The sequence below is a fragment of the Lepisma saccharinum genome, chromosome 1, assembly GCF_977018435.1.
Source record: "Lepisma saccharinum chromosome 1, izLepSacc3.1, whole genome shotgun sequence".
In the NCBI taxonomy this organism is placed as follows: Eukaryota; Metazoa; Arthropoda; class Insecta; order Zygentoma; family Lepismatidae; genus Lepisma; species Lepisma saccharinum.
The window spans coordinates 197,832,374-197,846,237 of NC_139229.1; the positions used below are offsets into that span (position 1 = coordinate 197,832,374).

General features: G+C 37.8%; 1 protein-coding gene across 1 annotated transcript in view; it reads left to right on the forward strand.

Annotated features, from left to right (window-relative positions):
* The first annotated feature begins 5,099 nt into the window (after positions 1-5,099).
* The window catches only part of LOC145991147 (uncharacterized), a 29,713-nt gene continuing 20,948 nt past the window's right edge, over positions 5,100-13,864 (forward strand). The window contains exons 1-2 of the mRNA XM_083126954.1: positions 5,100-5,227; positions 8,729-8,884. Of these exons, the coding sequence (XP_082983080.1) occupies positions 5,153-5,227; positions 8,729-8,884 (231 nt within the window). The 5' untranslated portion in view covers positions 5,100-5,152. The remainder of the gene's footprint in view (positions 5,228-8,728; positions 8,885-13,864) is intronic.

The window sequence follows — 13,864 nt, forward strand, 5'->3', positions numbered from 1 at the left end:
TACAAAATATAAACAAAATGTACAGTATATGTTTATTTTTATACCTTCATGGGATTAGCTACGTCATATAATTGATATTGCTCAGTAGGGGCGATTGGGTGCCAAGCCAAAACTAAGGGACAAGCATTGAGAGGCCACTGCCCCCCACTCAGCCCTGATCGCCGCCACTGATATTGTTACAGTTCAAGTAACGTAATTGAAATTAAATGTGGATATCTACTTCTGGGAGAGCTACAGTCTTCTTGTTTGTAAACATATTACATTAAGTTGCTTATGTGCTAGTCGTTGTGTGTCCTATATCTGAAGAACTACCAGTGCTATAAACACAAGTATGAGAACTGATAGAACTATCAAATAGTAGCTCCATGCAACATAGATCAACTCGATCAACAAGTCTGTCTCGCTGCGAGGCGCAACAATCGATTTAAAGTGATCAATCGATATCTCTAAAACTTGAAAATACGAAGTATTTAAGATATAAATTGAAGACTTAGAAAACGCCAGCATAATGCGTAATAAAGTACCTCGATTGACGAAAACTTCATTCGTCAAAATGTTCTCGCTTGGACGGTTAATTGGTCTATTGATGTCAACCATATCTTTTGGTGGGTTCCTCCTCTTGAAAGTGGTTAAAATTATAAAATAGTGTAACGTCAAATCTAAAATCCTCTTGAAATATTTTTGTACACGTACATGGGAATCTTCTCGAAAAGTTACATTTTCCATGTTGTTAAAAAAAGGTAAGTACGTACATCATTATTGTAACGGATATGCCTTATTGGCGAGTCAGCAAGGTATTGTTACTTTTCTACAAATATTTAACTGTGGTGGAGGTTGGATGTCCTCAAGCAAATTAGAACAAGTCGACAACTCTAAGAGTGTTGACAGGGAACATCATCCAACCCTTCCCCAGGGAACAAAAAGTTCGTAAACAATTCTGAGCAAGGATCGAGCCAGTGTGGCCAACCTCTGGAAACGTAATAACTGTATGTGGATATCCATTGTACGGTATTTTTGTCTTCTAGATCGCACAACCAAAGGCAAAGATAATAGTAGACAAATTGTCCATCGTCGTGTTATGTTCCTGCATTTTGTTTTTTGCAATGCGAGGTTTTCATTTAGAATCACAAACAAAGCTTAGATTAACCTATACTTCAGCATCATAACAAATCCATGTCTTAAAAACCCATAAGAGCAGAACGAAAATATCCTGAATAGGCTGAACTTTCTGCTTTCTTGATTCCAATAAATAATTAGCTGGTGCAGTCCCTACCAAAAGTTTAAGACCACCAACTTTTTTCATATAAATTAATCCTGACCGAAAGTTTTTGGTACAAATATGGAGTGAAATTGTATGGAAGTAATATAGTGTGTGAGGCATATATCGCCGAAAAAATATTGGTATACGTCTTGTAGCTCTTGAGATACGAAAGTGGATAATCAAATTTTTTATCTGAAAAAATCCAGCATATTGAAATATAGATGAATGTGTATACACGTAACCGACGTCGTTATGACAGGGCTGAATTCTTTCCAGTATTGTGGAACATGAACGAAGGTTTTGGCAGGAAAAAATCCAAAAAAAGTTTCTTGTGTTTTATTTATTTTTTATAAAATTCGCAAAATGAAAAAAAAAATCAGCGAAAACTGAGAGGTCTTCAGATAACAATATCTTCCTCATGGACTGCGCTGGAGTGAACAAATTTTATCAGTCATTAGTCAAAATTTGTGTCAATAGATGGCGCAGAAAGACATATCTCGAGTAGCTTCATTGTGCAAGTCCAAACCTGTTTTCGTTACGCTTGATAGTAAACAGGCTGTTTGAATCGCAAGCTACGTGATAATGGGGAAACAATCTGTGCCTGTGGCCGTGAAATGGCAAATAATTGGCATGTACAGGTGCAATAGGTTTCATAAGGAAATTGCTGTAGCATTGAATGTGAGTAAAACCTGCGTGGCGAACACAATAAACAAATTCAAGCAGCAAAGTACCGTGGTTGATAAACCACGCTGCGCCCGCCCGAGGGTAACGTCTGTATGCGAGGACCGGATTATCGTGAGACTTGCCACACGTCAGCAGAAAAAAAAAATACTGCTTGAGTGCAGACTCGAACAGCCGATCAAAATGTCAGACTGTTGACATATACTGAGTTTACAAAGAGGATGCTCTAACCAACTTCTCCAGCTCTCTCTCTCTCTCTCTCTCTCTCTCTCTCTCTCTCTCTCTCCTGCAAACTCTTCTTCGTTCGCTAGATGCGTTGGTATATTTCGTCCAACCACTTGTTGCAACTACATTTCGATAGGCTTATTGACATATTGTCCCCAAAAAAGGTTTATCTTGTTTGCGTATAACTATCTTGAGAATATAACCAGCTGCTTTCAAAACCTCCCATAAGCCAAAAGCTGACTCGGGAAGACTTCCACGCTTTGAGTTGAGTTGGCGTTTTTTTAAGTCCACTTTATGCTCAGTAAGGCTAATCGGGATTAGACCTATAGTTTAAAGTGAGATCCGGACTATGTGCCTCCACCAGGTTCCACGATTTGATTCCGGATGATTGGCAGTTTTACAAACTGTGAAGAACTTACGTCAAGTTCTCTTCATCAATAGCAATTTTGACAAATGATGGAGAGCAAGGAATAAGTAGTAAAATGTATCAAAGGAAAGTTGTTTATTTCTGTAATTGTAAACTCTGTAAGTGCCACAATAACTCAAACACCGTTTTCCATGTTAAACTGTGAAATGTGCCATGCTTTATAATGTGGTAAACGTGAAACGTGGCTGGTAGCCCTCTAAGTAGTTCAAAGGGCGTGTAAAGAGGTCACTAGTGTGGACGTTCTTACAGGCTGATGTGCGGAACGATGCGATTTCCCTACACTTTTGCTTTTGGCACTTACAACGTTTACCACTTTTAGTCCTCAATTATTCCTAAAAAATAAGTAAATATGCCAATTACGTATCTATTATAACATCACTAAAACTCTGATGTTACTTTTCGGTACATGCGATTTTCTATATTGCCTTGCTTTGTTGTCACATCGTGCAGATTTTGACTTTTAAATTTTCAAAGTTGGTCGATTTTATTTTCTGTTCACGGCTATACTATCGTATAGGTCCTCTTTTCTAAAGAAGAATCATAGAAGGTCATCTTTTCCTCGCTAAGAATAGAAGTTCAACAGTCAGTTGCCATGGCGTACCATTGTTGCCAAATGTCAGGAAGAGGATTAGCTTGGCAATTTGTGCTGGAAATTGTGCTTAGCGATGACCGTGAAATTCTAAGGATAATTTAGAGACAGGAAGAAGTCACTGTAGTAATTTGACTTCAGTAGAAAGGTACTGGGACAACCAGATCTTCAGGTCAATTTAAAAAACATCTTGTCTGCAAGCTCATGTATCGTAGCAGCATTTCTTGCTTCACCAAATTGATCCATAACATCAACCAGTTGCGGCGATTGGATTCTAAACTTGGGGGGGGGGGGGGGTAAGGACATTTTACTTTCCTTTGGTAAATAAGATTTAGCACAGTGCAGGGGCAAAAGTGGCAAAAAAGTGGGCTGCCAACTGACGCTCTCCTTATCGACGCCAAAGCGTCATCCGTCTGTTAAATTTTTTATGTTGATATCCGTTCTCCAGGCAGTACACTAAGAGCTATTGAACAGGATGCTGACAAACAGGTGTTTTTCACTTACATCAGGAACTGTTGCATTGTGACTTCGAGCAGCCATGATTGAGGCCAGTTATTGTAAGTATACGGAATTCAAGTTGGCAGGCAGGAGATATTTATGACATCCCCACGTATTTTGCCTCTATATAGGAAGCAAATTACGTGCGAACATCGTACCACGCAGTGAATAGTTTGACTGGGCCTCCATTTTCCTAGAGCCATATAACTACGTACCTAGTAGTGAGAGCAATATACCTTAGTAAATAATTATAAATTATAAACAAAATATCTTTTCAATTTCATGTTTATTACAACCAAAGCATTTTCAAGTAAATACTACTTACTACATAACAAGAATTCTAACATCACTAACGTTTATATAATTATATAAATAACCAGTAAATTAACCTTGACTTATTGGCACCTATTGAGTATTCACCCCTGTATATGTTATACAGCCATAGGGCGATATTAATTGAAATACTTAACTGCAGTAGAACTTTTCCCCAGTGTGTGTGTGTAGCTGCGCTACCCGAGACCAAGTGGGTGAGCGATTCTCCTGGCTCAGACACGAGGCCTCGATATTACGTAGCGTGACGTCAGAGCATGTGATGTAGCGTTGCCAAGTTTTTCGTACAGCTATGAAATGGGGTGGTGATATATTAAAACAGACATTCTCGATTTAAAACTAACGTGCAGTTGGTACAGATGTAATGAACGCTACGTGGTGGATATTTTCTTGCAAATGACAAATAAAATTGGCCGCAAAAATGACGGCTGTGCGCATCCTCATGTCACATGAAATCTACCTATACTGTCGATATGTTAACAACACTTCCATATAAACTGTACGGGTCTCCGAGGCATGCATCATTGTTCTGCTTTAACCGGCAAGGATATTTGTTTTCCTGTCTTTGCAAACATCTGTATTTGTAATGAACATATAAAATGGAACATGAAAAGTTGAGAATATGATATTTTCATGAAATATCTCCTTAAATGTCCTCACTCTTTAATAAGATTGCATCGCGTATTGACGTCATTTTTGCATGAGCAGTCTAATGCATACTTGTGAATTCTGGATAAAGGCCCACGCTTTTGCTCTCATAAGAAACGCATTGTCGTTGTAAATATACCAGGAAATGAAGGATTCCAATGTCTCTGTTTGCTCTTGTTAATGTAACCTTCAGTTTATGTTGACGTTGCACGGAAGTATGAAAAACTGCAGTAGGTCACGTAAGTACTTCTATTGAACATTTCGGGTAAAAAATTTTAGATAAGCTTACAAAAAGCTGTGCTTGTCCTCACGATGGTCATGATACAAAGTGGATGTTCCCATCGCATAGGACATTGGAATTGCATAACTTCCTAGGGACAATCTCACGCATCATCGAGGATGATGACGTGCATGCTTGCTGATTGTCAGCTGCGATACAGACATACCGCCCTTGAATCTTTACTATCCCAGACGAAAACTGAATCTTCGAAACATGAGTTCCAGTTTTGCGGTTCTGGCAATTCTGTGCTTGCTTTACACGGGATCGTCTTCGGTCGACACTGGTATTGTAAGTACTTGAGGGTGGTTGTACATCTAAGGTTTTCAAAAATGACTTTTTGTTGTGTGGCGAATAGTGAGAGATTCGAATGTCATTTCCTAGTACTGTGTGACCCTTGGACAAATGATAGGAAATATCTCACCTCACTGTATCATATCTACTCAAATCGTGTAAATCAGCGGCTATGGAACTTTTTTCTCATTGTACCCTTTTGTCGTAACTAAACGTTTTCTCCGAATAGTGGTCATTGGGGATTAGAATCCTATGTTCGTTATGTTATTGGGTGTTCCTATGTTTAAAAATCTTTATGATTAGTTACAAAAATAAAAATGTGAAACACATGCATGATAAGAAGTACGTAAAATCTTTAATTTTCATATATTTTATCCAGAGTTATTGAAGGAATGTACAGAAGAGAAATATGTTTTTAAACAAACTATCAAGCACAACTTTGGAGCTTTATTGTAGATCCTCAGAGTTTCTAGTGAGAAGGATGTGCCTGCATAGCCTGACACGGTTTCTTGATGTCTGGTTGTATTCTTGAAACTTTCAAGAGGAGATTCGGCTACAAATTTAGTCTATCTCGGAACTTGTTTTTTAGGTACACCATTGATGAAAAACCACGCTCCGATTTGATTGCATACTCCCTTCAAGCAGTTCATGTACCCCTGGAGGGTATGCGTACCACAGTTTGCGAACCACTGGTGTAAATCATCATTTCACTTTCGTAATCTTCCATTCGGTTTCCTTTATATTTTATCGCCCTCTGTTTAGTTTGCTGGGATGCAGATTTACTCTTACTAATCTCGAAACATGCCCATACTGGATTGCTCTTTAGTCTCAAGTCGCCACGAAATCGACGTTTTTGTAAATATATATTATGCAGGATAAGTAGATTGAATGGGCCAAGTTCATATATTTAGTATAAATTATCTCTTTATGACCGGAGAACTTGCAAGACATCACTGAATAGGAAATATCTATAATTCTATAACATCACAAAGCCTCACAATTATTCACATAGACTGAATATGAGAACCCGTGACATCTATAAATCTCGATGGACGTAGCAATCCCTAATTGAAGACTAAAATTGGTAAGCGCTGTAAGTGCCACAATAATTCAAACACCGTTTTCCACGTTAAACTGTGAAATGTGCCATGCTTTATAATGTGGTAAACGTGAAATGTGGCTGATAGCCCTCTAAGTAGTTCAAAGGGCGTGTATAGAGGTCACTAGTGTGCACGTTCTTACGGGCTGATGTGCGGAACGAAGCGATTTCCCAACACTTTCGCTTTTGGCACTTACAACGTTTATCACTTTTAGTCTTCAATTGTTAGATGACGTAATAGTTGTTGCAACGTTGCGGCACGTACAGAGCGTCCTTCAAACACACTCACAATATGTCTTCTCATTGTCACTCGCCATTTTGATACACTAGCGCCTCTGGCGGAGAAACAAAACACCCATGCTTATAGATAGAAACCAAGCAGAGTTGCAGTTGCATAATTACAATTTTATGGTGCATCACAATGCTATCATATAAACTGAGGATATTAACATTATAAAGAAGCATATTCTTGCGCCCTTGACAATTGTATGTCAATTGTCATGCCATTTCATTCACGTCGTCACCTTGTAATCAAGGGGTCAAGGGTTTATTACCCAGTGGAAGCACATAATGGTACGAATTTCACTTTAAATTGAAGCAACCTATATGCACATAATATGAACATTAAACAAAAACTCAAACAATGTAATTTTGCTTTGTATTTCCGGAGAATTAATTAAATGTTTGCAGTAAAAAAAATATCATAAAAGGTGCATCGCAGCAATATGTGGGCAAGTAAAATCCAGATTATATTATCTTTAATGTTTGCTCAAGAACACCTAAATACGTTGTAGAATTCTCTAATCTACGCCCCGATATCTCGGATGTATCCTATTACCATCTCACTAATTAACAGTTAATTTTGTCTCATCCATGAAGTTCTTACATTATACCTTCTTGAGTCAAGCGATGTAATGCATTACTAAGGTCATATTTTCTGTATGGTATATTGAATTATTTCGGTGCTGGGTTTTCTTTAAACTATACAACAGAATCCATTCCTTAATTATTCTGGCACCAGTACTCTTAAATCCTTTTTGCCAAAATAATAATAACACTAGAACGGCGGGAGGGGTCACCGTTTATTTAATAACTATCTTGTTTTTCTTATTATTTCTTCGAAATTTTGTCACTTTTCATAATACTTGGTCCTTATTAAGATGTTATATTGAAATCTACAAAATATAATTTACTTTTGTGAAATTTCATGTTATACACCTAGAATAGTGGAAGGGTTCAATATGACCCCTGTAAATTTTCAATTATGAGTGTTGCAATATCAGCATTAGGTTCCGGTTCCTGTGTCGACCTGTCTTTAGCATGTTCCCACTTGTCACAGTTTACCTGTCGTCATGTAGATAGTCCTCTTGGACCGGGAACGTTTCCGAACATGTCGCATCAAGTTGTTGATTATTATTATTATTATAATATATATATATATGTATATATATATATATATATATATATGTGTGTGTGTGTGTGTGTGTGTGTGTGTGTGTGTGTGTGTGTAATCAAAATGTATATCACCCCTCCATTTCATAGCTGTACGATAAACTTGGCAACGCTACATCACATGCTCTGACGTCAGGCTACGTAATCTCGAGGCCTCGTGTCCGAGCCAGGAGAATCGCTCGACCACTTGGTCTCGGGTAGCGAAGCTACACACACACACTGGGGGAAAGTTCTACTGCAGTTAAGTATTTAGTATACGGGGGGGGGGGGTGAACACTCAATTTAGGTGCCAAGAAGTCAAGGTCATTTATTGGTTGTTTATCTAAATATTAGAATTCTTGTCATTAGTAATTACTATTTACCTGTCAATGCGTTGGTTGTAATAAACATGAAATTGAAAAGATACCTTTGCTTGTAATTTACAATTATTTGATATGGTCTAATGCGTACTACTAGGTACGTAGTTGTATGGCTCTAGGAAACTGGGGGCCCACTTTAACTATCCTCTGCGTGGTACAATTTTCGCACGTAATTTGCTTCCTATATAGAGACAAAATACGTGGGGATGTCGTATGTATCACAAACCACCTAAACACTTTGCTTATAATATATAAAGCATAGAAAATAATATAAATTAAAAGTATGTTCCCCTTCTAAAATAATTAGAATTTTTAAATGCATTTTTACGAGTGGTCAAAATAACCCCTCTCCGTTGTTCTAGGGGGGTATCAGGTCATTCGCCGTTCTAGTGCTAAAGGTGTGTTTTGAAACGATTTTCAACATTGTTCCATCATTCGGTTGGTGAGAACCTTAGTAATCTAAGTTTTACTGTGGTCCAATCCTCTTATATATATATAAGAAAGCTGGTTTAAATGTATAATTTTTGCCTATATCCCTATGTTATTGACTTGACACTCTACAAGTTCTATTGTGTATCTTTACTTCAGGAATTGAAAATAAACTTGAACGAATTCTACTCCTGTGAGGGTTATGAGGACAGCACCATAGCGTTCACACACGCCCAATTATGGATGGAGAAAAAGAACATCGTGCTAATTAATTGCACCGTCGTCACCAAGGAAGATATCACCGATAATCTTACGGTAAGATGGCAAGGAACTTATTTACAAAGTTAAGACTTTACAAATACAAAGAATTAAACAAAATATTTGTATGTTCAGCATAGGTACTGTCTATTGAGATGAATCAGTTTTGTAGTAATATACTCTTGTAACAGTGTACTTCGTCGTTGGAAGTTGCGTGGAATTGGAACCCAAATTAAGCCCCAGTTCGGGAACAATGATGAAAAGAAACACCAAATACAAAATTGCGACTTGCCACGAGGTTTGCTCATCATCGGACATAGAAGGACTCCCACATAGGCAATACAAAATAAGACCAGGCATACATACGTATATCACTTAATTATATAGTTGCCCTTTTGACATTAAAATACGATTAATCTTACTCACGTTTTCATTCGTCTTACTTTTATTTTGTAATAGGCACATCAACATTCAATAAAATAATATGCGTACTTGTGTACAATCACAATTAAAATAGACTTTCATCTGTTAATCAACTGTTATGTGCAGTTAAACATTTCCTTCTTACTTTTCACGCATGTGGTTTAGTAACAAGATAATATCAAGAACATTAATTTCGTACACACATTTAGATATTTGAGATAGGTAGTATGACTTCGGAATAGTTTTAAAACAAACCATTTGGTAACCATTCCAATGATGATAATGGAACTACGTATAAAAATAGCAAAAAACTAACTTTTTGTCTTTACCATACCATAAGTTTAGATTCTCGTGGTCGTGGTTGAAAGTTGGTTAATTTCATATCATCATTAGTTTCTTTTAATTCCCTCTTATTATATTAAACTTCGCGATAAAATGTGACGCACAATATCTTTCAAGATACCAGGGTGAGTTGATCGTGTTGGTAACAGTTTCATAGATCGGAGACACATTTCTTCAATTTTACACAAGAAACTACTTACGGAAATGAGTTTCTCCAAGGTTTACGACGTTCGTCGAAGTATTTTCTTCCTAAAATTTCACGGTAGAATGCAGCAGAACAATAAATAATTAGTTTTGATGTAATAATATTGCCTTTTGTGTAGATCGAGAATATTATGCCGTCGTTTCCATTATGTATCTGCAGATGGCTCTAGCGTCGGAAGTCACGCGATTTCGCTAGTGGAAATAGGGTTTCGAAACGCGCGCTTTTTTTCGAGAAACGCGCGCTTTTTTTCGAGAAACGCGCGTTTTTTTTTTTTCCGAGAAAATGTCATGTCATGGATGTAACGTTAGGTTATTATCGGTCGTAGAAGATCCCTTGGATTTTACAATCCAACACGGCATAGTGAAGGAAGAAGTTGATTGCGAAAAATGTGGCAGTGCATGTAAGGTGCACGTTGGACACGATGGCAAATGGTTGTATATTTGTTCGAAGAGATTCGATGGACAAGGTAAATTACGTCGCAAGAAAGTTCCGTGCGGATTCAAACGTTCTGCAAGAAATGGCACTTTCATAGGTTCCAGTAACCTATCGGTGGATAAGATAATTCATTTCTGCAATCTCTGGCTTCATCTGCCGTACCCAAGACAAGCTGTAATAGAAGAGGAATTAGACATGAGTAAAAGAACTGTTGTTGACTGGTCTAACTTTTGCAGACAGGTTTGCGAGGAATGGGTAACTGAAAATTCTCGTCCCATAGGAGGTCAAGGAGTTGTTGTCGAAGTAGATGAAGCGAATTTCGGCAAGACGAAGAGGTGTGTAAATAGAAGAGGACGTCCAGTTAAAGGACAGTGGGTGTTCGGCGGAGGAAACCCGAAAGCTTTCTTCATGGTCCCAGTAGACAATAGAGATCAACAAACTCTGCTGCAAATCATATGCAAATTCATTCTTCCTGGCACAACTATTATCTCAGACTGCTGGAAAGCCTATATAAACTTACAGAGAGCAGGCTACAGGCACCTCCGAGTGAACCACAGCATAGAGTTTGTGGACAGACCTGCAAGTGGACATATACATCACGAAAACATGCGACGAATGTTGCGCGATGACATTTCAATCCACTCTCAAAACATCGAAAGAGCCTGGCGTAATGTACGTCATTCCATACCAACCTCTGGAAGGAAGAAGAGTCACTTCACAGAGTACCTAGCAGAGCACCTATTTAAGGTCAATTTCCCACCGAAGGCAAGAATGCACAAACTAACGTAACCTAAACAAACCAAACCTAACCTAACCTGGCTAACTTTGCATGTTTCGTGACTTGAAAGTATAATTTCAAAAACCCAATAATTCGTGGAACATAGGAATTTTCATGCACAATAGAGTTGGAAACACTGATATTCGAAAACAAAAGAAGCGTTATCATTCGTAAAGTAAGCGATATCGCACCGTGACGTGCTTTCCGTAGCATTCAGGAAAATGGCTTATTTTAGCAGAAAAAGTGTTTTTTTTTTCGTGCAAAAAGCATAATGGCACCTTCGATTATGTTCCGCAATACATAATTGGTAAGTACTAAGCGCGAGAAACACAAAATATCCGATTTAAATGTATCTCCGATCTATGAAACTGTTACCATCGTGTTTTATGTTTACATTTCTGCAGCTCTTAAAAATTGCTCTCTATTATTGATGAAATGCTATGAGCAATACTTGTAGCTTCCTCGACCACTGTGAACTTTTATTACACCATGCTCCTAAAACTTGTAAAGTTATTATTTGTTTTTCGAAGCGTGTCAGTATATGAGGCGAGTTGACTAAATGTGTAATTCTACCCTTCACATTGTTCGGAATATTTTATTTCAAACAATATATTGCCTTAAAATCACAGATTACAAAAATGTGTTCAAATGAATAATATAATATGAAACATAAATGTTCGAAACTTAAAAATATAATGAAAAAGTATTACAATAGTGTTTACTAAATGCTTTACCCATTGTTTATTTATAATTTTTGTATCAGAAATTCAGATGCAATATACTGTCCTTTAATCCTCACGTAATACATTATTACAAACAATGTGTCTATATGCAAAGCAAATTTATACTAAACAATTATAAATATTTGTAAAACAATTTTCTCAATAGATCTACAATATTGTCAACTCACCCTTCCTTCGCATTGTCAACTTACCCTGATCGTCATATTGGAATATCTGGTCATACCGCTGCTAAACAATACAGTTTAACAAAGTATCAGACTGTATTATCGACACAACGTACCACTTATAAGAAAAAATATAGAGTTGAGAAAATTTACTTCACAAGTAGGAGAAAAATAATGTTATACAAGGTGGCGTAAGAAGAAATCATGTGTAACGACCCTGCGTGGTCACCACATTTAACGATCCTGCGTGATCGCCATTACTCCTTAATGTATAATTATTAATGCTTGCGAAATGCCCTGCGAGGCATACATTTTTGGTTTATATTTATATAATTTTGACTGCAATTGTTGTTACGAGGCCTGCTGAAAAAGTTTCTGCAATCAACATGAAAAAAGACATGTGAAATTCTGGGAATGGCTTTATTCTTTTTCAAAGTATTCACCCTTAATATCGATACACTTTTGCATAAGCTCAAACAAATTTTGAAAGCTGATACCTCAGAAACCGCTGTTCGGAATGTGTCAACAGCTGCTTCAGGCGACACAAATCGCTCACCACAAATCTCATTTTTCATGTGTGGGAACAAAAAGAAGTCATTAGGTGATAAATCAGGTGAGTACGCACAATGAGTCATTAATTCAACATTTTTACTCGACAAAAAATCAACAGCTTGGTGTGCTGAGTAGGAACTGGTGTTGTAGTGGTGAAGAATATTGCGACGATTTGGGTTTGTTTTACGCAATTCATTGATGACTTCTGACAAACAAATTGTTGTATACCACTTAGCATTTACAGTTCTTCGATCGTCTAAAGCTATTGTTGCCGCATGTCAGGTATAACCGAAGAAACAAGCAATCATTTGCTTGCCAGCACTCAACTTTTAACTTTTGTTGGTTTCGGCTCAATTTGAAACACCCAAACAGTGGATTGCTGATTAGTTTCGGGTTCGTATGAATAAATCCAAGTTTCGTCCCCTGTAACGATGTAGTACACCAAATTTGACTTGCCTCGGTTGGATTTTTTGAGCATTTCTTTACACCAATTTACACGAGCCTGTTTTTGAGCTTCGGTCAAGTTTTTGTGGGATCCAACGGCTTGAAAGTTTCTGTACGTTCAGATGACCATGCAAAATCGTATGTATTGCTTTCATGTCAATGTTTAAGGGTGCCTGAATCTCACGGTATGTTACATGTCGATCTCTCTCAATCATTTCACGTACAGCATCAACATTACTGGCAAGAACAGACGTGGATGTACAACCTTCAGGAAATTCCTCACTGAGAAATGTGCGACCACGCTGGAATTCGGATAACAAATTGTACACAGTCCTATTGGATGGTGCTTCATCCTCAAAAGCCAAATGAAGTCGCTCGATGCATGCTAAATGCCCTGCGAGGCTTACGCGTTCAGTTATCTTTTGTTTAACCTTATACGCAGTAAATGTTTCTTAATACGTATCAATCCCTAAGATTGTATATTTATTTTTATTAAAGTCTCTCTGAACGCTTCACGTTGACCAGGGCATTCACTTGTTTTTCTCAGTTGTCTCAACCTCTGAGGCATGTTTACAATGCATTGTGTTGTGCCATGCAAACCTCCTGAGCATTCAGGAAACAGGTAATACTTCTGGTTATAGAGTCAGCGGTTTTGCATGGTAGCAATTAAATAACACGATTCGGCATAGAGGAAGAGCTCGATGGCCTAGTAATATAGAGGTGAGACAAGCTGAGAGGGGACTGACTTTTGGGATTGAGTTGAGAGAGAGAAGGTGGTCAGCAAGGCAGTAGGTCAGAAGTGGAACGACGCTCTGGTCGACGAATTGGAGAAGCTTACAGAGGACTTCGCTTATTTGATTCAGCTAAAGACTTCAGATAGACAGGTAATTATCCTAACACCCAGCCATGATTCAGGTTCAACGGTTCATAAAACCCAACGAGTGACCATTG